Source organism: Cynara cardunculus (assembly GCF_001531365.2).
Source record: "Cynara cardunculus var. scolymus isolate 2C chromosome LG 13, CcrdV1, whole genome shotgun sequence".
Taxonomy (NCBI): Eukaryota; Viridiplantae; Streptophyta; class Magnoliopsida; order Asterales; family Asteraceae; genus Cynara; species Cynara cardunculus.
This window is the reverse complement of record NC_037540.1, coordinates 36,968,103-36,978,856: the sequence shown is the minus strand read 5'-3', so window position 1 is coordinate 36,978,856 and position 10,754 is coordinate 36,968,103. Positions and strand designations below refer to the sequence as shown.

Below are 10,754 nucleotides of genomic sequence, written 5' to 3'. Positions count from 1 at the left end.
AATTCAAACATAGAGCTTTAATAAGTTGTACTTATGCACAATTTACTTGTAATCTTGAATTTTAAGTAATATGCATTAATAAACAGTATTTTATGCATAAAAATATTTTTAAGAGTTTTTGTCAAATACTTTATAATATAGTATAGATATAGAGTTTGTTCCAAATGCAACCATTTATGGAAATGATGAGAGTTCATTTATTATGATTTAGATATTTATAGAGGATGAATACGGTTTATAATATAGTATAGATATAGAGTTTGTTCCAAATGCAACCATTTATGGAAATGATGAGAGTTTATTTATTATGATTTATGGAGGATGAATACGGTTCATTTATTATGATTAATATTTTATATTAAAAAACAATCAAAAAATTTATGAAATTACATATTCATCAAATTAAATGGACGGTTGAGATTTAGTCGTATTGGTTGTACAAATGTAAGGGTTGTATAATAACTCACCTCTCTCTCTCTCTCTCTCTATATATATATATATATATATATATATACTATGTTTGAACCCGTGTATTACACGGGTTAATTACAAAAACTAAGCGAAACTGATATGTATTTTATAAAGAATTAATAATCGGAGGTAATTTCTAAGCTTAGACAAAGGTACAAGTCTGATTAAATTGTTTGGTAGAAAGATGCTCTGCGTTGTAGCTCTGCATCAGGCACGGAATCAGGCATAGAGGCGTTGCGTAGTACTTGCAATTCCTTTGTAAAGCTCTGTATGAAATACGTAGTGAGGCTCAGAGGCTCTGGGTAATACATACAGAGCCTCTCTGATGCTCTGAGTGAAGTACGAAGCGAGACTTAGAGGAGCTACATAGTACGTGCAGAGCGTCTATGGCCGGATAATTATAATGCAGAACATAAATGAGAAATGACCCTCTAAAGAATTATAATAATATCAATAAATATGATGAACCTGTTAAACAAAATTTATAACATAATATAAATGAAACAAATGAAAGGTAAATAAGTAAATTATTAATATAATAAATTTAATTTTGGAGATAAAGGGTAATTTAAATATAAATTTCCTAATAGGCACTCGAGTGGAAATCGGCTCGAAGGATTGACAACTTTAACGGTTATTCCTAATCCTGTGGGGAGGAAGCACGTGGTTTGACATGTTTTGCATCCCGCCTCGTAAATAACTATTTTCTTGAAAAAGTCAAGCCTGAAGTCCTTCTCTAGAGTTGAAGTCAAGGTTATTCAGAATCACACGTCTGAATGATCCTTCCGTAAACATAGGTTCTACGATGTAGCTGCAGTGACTCTGTGTCGATCTGCATGATGCAAGGAATCAGGATCAGATGCTATGCAGAACCTCCGTGAAGCTTTATATGAAGCACGGAGTCATGCTGAGAGGCTCTGCCTAGTACATGCAGAGACAGAGTTGTTACTAATGAGTTAAGGTTGGCATATACAACGGCCGTCCTGTATTTTGATAATCATAAAGACTTCTAAATGAAGACGAACAATCTGGCTACAAGTCTGAAGTGCTTTTCAAGAGTTAATTTCTAAAATTAGTCAAAGCTACAAGTTTGTATAAATCTTCCGTAGACAGAGGCTCTGCGTTGTAGATGCAGAGCTGCTGTGTAGCTCTGCAAGAAGCACGGAATCAGGCATAGAGGCACTGCATATTTTCTGTAGTACCTCTCTAAATCTCTGTATGAAACACGGAGGTAGGGTCAGAGGCTCTGCGTAGTACATTCAGTCCCTCTCTAAAGCTTTGTATGAAGTACGGAGTCAATGTGAGAGAATCTACGTACTACATGCAAATCCTCTATGATCGGATAATTATAATGCAGAACATAAACAAAAAATGAGGCTCTTAAGAATTAATAATAATATGAGTTAATATGATGAAGTTATAAAACAAAATTTATAACATAATATAAATGGAACAAATTTAAGGTAAATAGGTAAAACATTAATAAAATAAGAATCATGTATCATATATTACTAAACACTTCTTTGTATACAACATTCGTTGTTTTACTGTCAATAATACCATCATTATCCATAATTAGTACTTTCAAACCTTGCTTGCTTTTGACTCTGGATAAAGCAACATGTAACTGACCATGCGTGAAGACCAGTTGTCTTAGAAATAAACCAACTTTTGATAATGATTGTCCTTGGCTCTTATTAATGGTCATGGCAAAACATACAGCAATTGGAAACTGTCTCCTTTGAAATTTGAATGGTATCCTTTTGTCTGTAGGTGTTAAAGACATTCTTGGAATGAATGTACGACTTCCAATATTGCTTCCAGATATAACCTGTGCTTCTATCCCTCGATTTCCCAATGTTAACACCTGCAGTCTAGTTCCATTACATAATCCAGATTTCTGATCAATATTCCTGAGTACCATGATAAGAACACCAACTTTTAGTAAAATCTTATGGTTTGGTATCCCTGATAATTTAAGACCGTTTAAAACATCAGGAGAGTACAAAGTTTTATCAAACTCATCATGAAGGTGCTCTGATTCACATAGCGTATCTGAACTTAAGTACTCCTTTTCTTCTTCTGGAAACAATGACAGCAAACAATCATTTATTTCTTGAACGACTTCATTTTTTTGGTGCAAGTATTGCTCGTTCTTGAAAATAAGCTGAGTTGTTGATGTTTTCAAGAATTGAGGGATAGATAAATTCGATTAATGCAGATATAGGATCGACAGAATCGGTAATGAGAAGATCATGAGGTATCTCAATAACTGTTTCACCATCATTATCACTTCCATCTTTTCCTTCTCCTAAGTCCAAAATCCATTTTGCAAAATCCCTTGTTTGTTCAATTTTTGAACTCTCACTGTTTGCAGTTAGCCTCATGTTCCTAGTTAACCTTAGGACTTTGCATTTTTCCCAAATGTAAGATGAACTTAATGATGCATTTACGATGTCTTGTCTACCTGCGTTGGGAATAACCGGCAGAATCTGTCTGAAATCTCCTCCAAAAATAATTACCTTACCCCCAAAAAGAATATGTGAGTCACCACTGCGTCGAGTATTGAAAATATCGTTCATACTTCTATCTAATGCTTCAAATGCATGCTTATGAACCATTGGTGCCTCATCCCATATTATCAAAGTAGTTTTCTTTATTAAGCTCGCAACATCATTGTCTGTATATATGTGGCAAAGAGAATCTTCATTGATAATGAGCAGGATTTGAAACCGAGAGTGTGTTGTTCTGCCACCGATAAGAAGTAAAGATGCAATACCACTAGAAGCGACATTTAAACAATTTCTCCTTTAGATCTTATTGATGCAACCAAGGTCTTCCATAGGAATGTTTTACCTGTTCCGCCATGCCCATAAACAAAAAACACACCACCTTTTTTTCTTTTCAAACGTAGTCATGATTTCGTTATACACACCTCTTTGCTCATTTGTTAGAGTAGTTACAAGTGTCTAAAACTCATCACGTAAATTATGATGGTTATAATCCAGCTCTTCTGCAATCAAACAGTTGTTTGAAGATTCAAGCGAATCATTATCAGAATAAGGCAGAGTAGTGAAGTTTTTCAATGTGGAATTGTTACGCAGCAAAATCTTTTCAATTTTGAACAAAGTTAGATTCTTCACTTGTTCTTCATTGAGAGATAAATCTATAAGAAGATAATATAAATGTAAACAATTAATACATGAAATTAAAATTAGATACAATTTAATGACAACCATAATGGTTGATAATAGTTGTATAAATCATGCTTAAGATATAGAATTAACATACCTAGCGACTGTAAAGTAATTCGTTGATTGTAAAGAATTCCATCTGCTAAGTATTGCCATATTTTTCCCAAACAAATTCAGGTCTAGATAGACTGTTTGAAATCAGCATGGTTGCAAATAAGAAGCGGAGATAAAAACCAGATGCAGTTAAATTTGCCTCTTCAATGGCTTCAATATATTCCTTGTCATCGTCTAAAAGCCCAAGAGCATAACATACATCTCTAAAAGTAAGAAATGTTTTTCCATTAACTGTACGAATGTCTTCGAATGATTTAGGACCTTTCACTTTATTCAGAATAATTCTTAAGTAATATCATTCTCCAACAGTAGGAGAAACTAAAGGAATCCGTCCAATTGAGAACCCTTTTTTTCTTCGATCCCAACGTCGTTTGTCCAATTTCCACACAAACTTTGTAGGGAATTCAACGTAAGTGAGTTCTCGTGCTTCTTGATAAATTTGATTACTATGCATCCAAGCTAAGAACATTGAGGATGCCACAGATGGTCTGTTTAGGACATTTTCAATATCATCTTCAGCACCAAACACCACTTGTTGTTGTCTCAGAAGATGGAAAGGAAGTCTTAAAACGGAAGGAGTCCTATAATGAACATCATATCCAAAAATACGCCATGAAGCTTCACATGCAGAAAGGTATCTACAATCATAATACTACTTTATCTCATCAACAACATTAACAGTGACCTCATCATTAGTGTTTTCTTCAATTGCAACAGTAGCTCTACCTGAACCCTTGTTGATATATTTGAATAGATACTTGATTGAAGAAGCCTGATTGCACCACTCAACATTAATGTGTGCTTGATATCTTTTTAACAGATGTTTGTTATATGGAACGACATTTTTGTTGTCTAGTTTAACACCTGATTTCTCAATAAAACGTCCATCATCTCATCTGCAGTATATAGGATAACCATTAACATCAATTGAAGTGTGTTCAGAAAATTTCTTCGGGTACTTTTTTGAACACTTTCTATCAATCATGCATGGGCAATTAATGTTTTCTTCACCACACGGTCTATGCATCATGAACTCTTTTACAAGTAAGTACAAGTCTGGATCGTTGTTTTTGTCTGGGATCTCAGCTGAGATGATAGGATAAATTTTTTCAACAGTTGGTAGTTTGAAATCTCAGTGCATAAAGAGACAGATATGACTGTGAGGCAATCCACGATTTTGAAATTCAATTGTATAAACAACTACAAAAAAGTTACAATTTAAATTAATAAAGATAAGACTAAAGTATGAAGAAATACGTTGATATTGTTATCATAAATTGAACATACGTGCTTGAATTTTGCCAAATAACTTAGTCTCTTTCAATTCTTTAATAAGTGCATCAAGCTTGATCTTAAATAAACGACAAAGAATGTCAGGCATGTCTTCTCGATTTAGGCATGTGTCCTTAAAAAATCTTCTAATTTCTGGCCATTTAGGATTGCACGTCATGGTTAGGAATAAGTCAGGATATCTATACCATTTACAAAGGGACATTGCATCCAAATAAATTTGCATCATGTACCGAGCACCACCGGTGAAAGAAGAAGGTAGTATAACATGTTGTCCAATGTTTGAAACATCCCACTCTCCTTGTTCTTGTACATTCCATAGATTATCATATGTCTCGCACCTTAGGACTTTCTGCTGCTTACGTATGTAATGCAATCTCTCACTTTCAATCATTGTGTATCCATCAACAATAAATTGATGTAGAAGCCTCCTTGCATTGAGAAGTAATGAAAACATATTTCTCCTATCTTGAAGTTTGAAGGCGGAGAACTCCCTCATTGTTACAGTTGCTATTTTACTTTTGCTTGAAGATGTTACCTCTCTATGGGGAATGTCAACTCTGTAACCATCTTCTCCGTATGGAAATAACAACGGATATTGAAGAGAAAGGTAAGAAGGATGTAATTCACTTATTTGTTGTAAATAACCTATCTGATGTTGTACAATGATATCTCTTTTCTCAATTGTACCACCATCATCTCCAACAATTGAAGTTGCAACCTCTGAAGTAGTTGGAAGGTTATATGTTCTTCCATCCTTTTCTCTTCTTCCAATCAGCCGTAACTTTAGCTTGACATCAGGGTAGCATTCAAAACAATCTCTTGCAATTCTATAAGACTTCACCGAAACATTTTTTGCATCTAGTATGTTCTCTAAGTATTGAATAATCTCAATATCAAGGGAATCAGAATTTAATGCAGCGGCTTCTTTTTGTTCACTAAGTAAAGCATAACAAATATAAAATCAGATTGACCATTAATATAACCATTCTATGGAATTCAAGTAAATTTATTAAGAAATATTACAATAAGGATGAATGTATACCTAAATGAACTATGTCTATTTGAAACTTCATTTTCCATATCATATATGTACAGTTGAGAGAATTTTGGTTTTGTTCCATCTGGTGGTAGAAGACTGCCCATCCTATGGTAGTTTTGACCATTAAGCCTGTACATGTATGGTGCATTTCCACTATTAATGGAAGAATCAGTTCTGCCACCTATTGATGTAAATAAGAACATTGAATTATAACGACGAATGTTCTTCATAAAGTATTTGCTTTTCGAGTCCTCACAACGAAACAGATTTACGTAAGAAGTAGCCATCTCTTTCTGTTTTGGAAGCTTAACTTTGCCATAAAGACAACAAAGGGAGTAACTTGTTTTCATCCCGCATTTTTTCCCTTGAAGAGCTTCATCTCTCCATAGTTTTGCATCACAGCATTCACAAATAACACTTTCATCACTGTGATCCAAGTACTCTGTTTAATAAATTCGAAACTAATAACTAACTGTAAGTGTTAAACAGTTGATTAATCAATAATTACCTTCAGATATTCCTGCAATTATGTTTGTAGCTGTTACTGGATGGTCCAATTCTTCATCTGATGTAATATCAATTATTGGTATGTCATATATATTTACAATCCTCCTTTGTAATCTATGATGCCCTGCTGATAACCGAACCATTGGAGAAGCTTGCTCTATTGTCGATGAAGGCATTGATGAATTGGCGTTAAAACGTAACTAGTAGTGTATGTTTACATGAAGACTTGTTGTTTGAAATATACAAATTTAAGTAATGTAAAACATGTGTTAGCATAGAAAATGTATTGGAATCATTATTTTTAAAATGAGGTATATAAGAGATTACACATACCATTAGAATTATCAGATAATGGATTTGTGATAGTCACATTTGAAGAAGAATGTTAATGTTTGTATGTTCATATTGTGGACATGTGTTTGGATCCATATTCTCACTATGGTAGGGAATATTATTCCTCTGAGATGAAGATCTTAATCGTCTATCAAAATTTGGGATATTATCTGTGAAAAGGAAGAGGAAAATATAATTATGAAAAAGTACCTTCAATAGAATTTCTGAACAGATAATGTTTGTCTCATTCAAAATCGAATTCAAAATGTTGTTGAATCAGATACCTTCAACATTTGATGATGTAGACTTCAATGACTGTTTACTACTATTCAAAACTGTCTTCCTAAATTTTCTTCTTTCTCTAGCATCCATGGAATTTATTTTTGAAAGATCAGCAAGAAAAGTAATCCTTAAATAAGAAACCAGTGCATGAAGTCAGTACATAATAAAAGATTAGAATGAACAATCATGAGAAAATGGACTTACTTAGTCAATTGTGTTAAAGAACTTGATTTTTATCGTAGTAGGAGATGAAAGTTGTATGTGATGACAATATTTTTATAAGAAGCAAATGCTTATCCAGATGAGGCGGTTATAAATTAAAGGTGTAAATACAACGTAAATTAAGAAACTGCTTGTTAGTGTTTTTTCCAGTTTAGTCTGGCAGAGTTATGTACCAGATTGTCGAGTCAGAGTTAATGAGCAGGGCACTAAAAATTTTAAGTGTTTCATGCAGAGCGTCACCTCACACAAAGAGTCTTAGATGTATGTAGACATTATTTTTACTTACGGTTTAAATATGTCTATTTAAGTGACATTTGTCCCTCTACATGTTTATTTTTCTTTTTTTCGTGGTTTAATTAATGTTCTAGACGAAGAAAACAACTCTGGTATGTTCCATGTATCACTAAGTCTGGAGTCATCGTTTCCAGACTTTTAAATCTGGACGTAAAAGTCTTCACTTACCACATGAATTAACTAACCCATGAAGTCAGTACATAATAAAACATTAGAATGAACAATCATGAGAAAATGGACTCACTTAGTCAGTTGTGTTAAAGAACTCGATTTTTATTGTAGTAGCAGATAGAAGTTGTCTGTGATGACAATAATTTTATAAGAAGCAAAAGCTTACCTAGATGAGGCGGTTATGGAAACCGTAAATTAAAGGTGTAAATACAACGTAAGTTAAGAAACTGCTTGTCAGTTTTTTTTCCAGGTTAGTGTGGCAGAGTTATGTACCAGATTGCCGAGTCAGAGTTAATGAGCAGGGCATAAAAAAGTTTAAGTGTTTCATGCAGAGCGTCACCCCACACACAGAGTCTTAGATGTATGTAGACACTATTTCCACTTACGGTTTAAATAGGTCTATTTAAGTGACATGTGTCCCTCTACACGTTTATTTTCCTTTTTTTTGTGGTTTAACTAATGTTCCAGACGAAGAAAACAACTCTGGTATGTTCTATGTATCACTAAGTCTGGAGTCATCGTTTCCAGACTTCCAAGTCTGGACATAAAAGTCTGAACTTATGTTCCCTTGTCAACATTCATAATTGTCTGTCAGACTTACAAGGTAGTCCGGCATAAAAGTCTGAGAACAAATATGAACTCATTTTCCCCAATTAAGTTTCAGCGTTGTCTTTGATATTTCTGACGCTTACATGGATCAACGAATAAATCCCATTACACTTAACTGGCATTAGTGATACAAATCAACAACATGAAAGGCATTAGATATTTGTTATTTCTCACACTAACAACATAACTCCGAGTTCTTCTGTGATAAATTTATTTCTGTAGTTTATTCCCAGATTTTTAATGCAACACTGAACCCCTCTTCGGAATTACTTCTCTAGGTTATAAGAAAGCAGAATTCTTGTGCTCCAGAGTTATGCTTCTACATACTTCCTAGAATTAGAAGCCTACTATGAATTACGTTCATTCAGAGTTAAATCAATATTTATTTTCCAGGCTAACACCAGAACTCTCATTTCTTGTGTTTTAGAGTTAATGTTCAAAGTTTTCTTTTATTACTTGGAAAAGTCTCGGCTTATATCCCTCTTTTAAAATACCTCGTGTAATATACGTGTCAAACCTTTTCATGACCCATATATATTTTGTAAAAAACATCGTATACAACTGTTTGAAAAACAAAATAAAAATAATCAGCCAAACCAATAAATGTTAATCAAAGGTATGCATTAAGACGATACTAACAAATTAATACAATAGTAATCAATTAAACAACTCCAACAACTAACTAAAACAAGTTCAACCCATTTTAGGAAAACCATGAATAGAAACTACTATCTGAAATATCTTCAAAGTAGTTCTCTATTTGTAAAGTTGAGGGAGATCCACGTCCAGTATCAGGATTGAAGTCATCAACAAATGGTATTGTACCAAAATTATCAAATTGGTTTGGGTATATAGACCCGAAATCATCATGCATGTTAAAATATGGAACTTCATCACCAAATTGTATCGGATCAAATGATTGGTACTCAAAAGGTGGTGCATCCGCAAGTGGAAGCTTCTGCGACTTTAGGTTGGAATAATGGTCGGACATCGATGTAACATTCGCCAGCGATGGGTTTTCCAAAACTGGCGGCACGATGAAATTTGTAACAGCATCAGGACCACGGAGTTTAATGGCCGCATTATCATACACCTCGGCAGCCTCCTCCGCCGTATCATATGTCCCCAACCATAACCGGACACATGTAGCTGGATCCATAATCTCCGCTGCCCACCTACCCCAAGGTCTTTGCCGGACTCCTCGGAACTTCTTAACGTTACCCGCCGGAGTTCTCTTCTTCTTCATAGCATTATATTTCATTTCTAGAGCAGATGGCTTGTTTCTGGTCGTCGTCATCTTCCCATTGACAGGCATCATTGTAGTTTTGGATGACTTTTTTATGTTAATTTCATTGACATACTTCTTCACATGCCACTGTCCATAATGCTCGTCATCTTCATCTCCTGAAGAATCAGTTGCATAGGGATCAGTTATTGATATCCTTATAAGTCTTGGACATGGTGAGTTTTCTTGGCCGGAAAACTTCTCTGACATCACCGGAACCTCCATTGTTATACTCCTTTTGTGCTCCGTTTGTTTGATCGGAGGTAACATGAAGCAGCCGTCCATGAATCTCTAGTTTGCGCAAACAAAGGAACAGAGAAGTTCAAAAGTCGAAAATGGATGAAAAGTGAGGAGAAGGAGAAATTTTATTTCTTCAATAACTGGATTTGAAAAAACTATAAATTTTTTTAAAACTTTAGGAGGTCATTTTAACCGTCACTTTTAAAAATCTACTTTTTATAATTTATATTATATGTGCCTTTACAGTTTCCAATACATTTTTACACTACACCCGAGTCTCGTTTTTTTTGTGCCTATCTGCAGATTAAAGTTAGATGAAACAATATTAGGGTTTAAAGGAAGAAAAAGACGAAGGCAATGGCCTCTTCAGATGTCACACCCCGCTAAAGCGGAAACATGAGATGCAACAGGCAAGCGTGTCAAAGCAACAATTAATAAATAACACCTTCAAGTTTTACAAAATAAAACTAGTTTAATAACATAACCAATAGCGGCTATCCACAATACCACGGCCCGGGGACATGCCCAAGTTAACAAGTAGTGTTTACGGATGGGGACTTTATTTGGAAACATACTCCCAAGCACATCAATTTAGCATTTATTCCATAGTGCAAAAACAGTTAACAAATCATAACATAGTAAACCCGACTAAGCAGTTCCTTAGTCCAGAGGTTTCAAACAGAGCTTGACTAAGCAGTTC

At 34.4% G+C, this 10,754-nt stretch overlaps 2 protein-coding genes across 2 annotated transcripts; both read right to left on the bottom strand.

The window, feature by feature from the left end:
• Positions 1-1,225: 1,225 nt before the first annotated feature.
• Positions 1,226-3,092, bottom strand: LOC112525013. The gene is made up of 3 exons (XM_025134958.1): positions 2,753-3,092; positions 2,192-2,553; positions 1,226-1,303 (listed from the first exon to the last, which is right to left on the bottom strand). The coding sequence occupies exons 1-3, from the start codon at positions 3,090-3,092 to the stop codon at positions 1,226-1,228; spliced, it is 780 nt and encodes a 259-aa protein (XP_024990726.1).
• A 6,140-nt stretch (positions 3,093-9,232) lies between these two features.
• Positions 9,233-10,039, bottom strand: LOC112525011 (ethylene-responsive transcription factor CRF1-like). Its single transcript, XM_025134957.1, has one exon. It carries the CDS (start codon positions 10,037-10,039, stop codon positions 9,233-9,235), a length of 807 nt encoding a protein of 268 aa, XP_024990725.1.
• Positions 10,040-10,754: the final 715 nt, after the last annotated feature.

Excerpts from the sequence above, each read along its gene's own strand:
- LOC112525011 (XM_025134957.1), bottom strand. The coding sequence starts at position 10,039 with ATGGAGGTTCCGGTGATGTCAGAGAAGTTTTCCGGCCAAGAAAACTCA.
- LOC112525013 (XM_025134958.1), bottom strand. The coding sequence starts at position 3,092 with ATGGTTCATAAGCATGCATTTGAAGCATTAGATAGAAGTATGAACGAT. Across the intron at positions 2,554-2,752 it reads AGATGGAAGTGATAATGATG|AAGAAGAAAAGGAGTACTTA; the intron begins GTGAAACAGTTA and ends CATTGTTTCCAG. Across the intron at positions 1,304-2,191 it reads GGAGACAGTTTCCAATTGCT|ATCGACACAGAGTCACTGCA; the intron begins GTATGTTTTGCC and ends TGCATCATGCAG.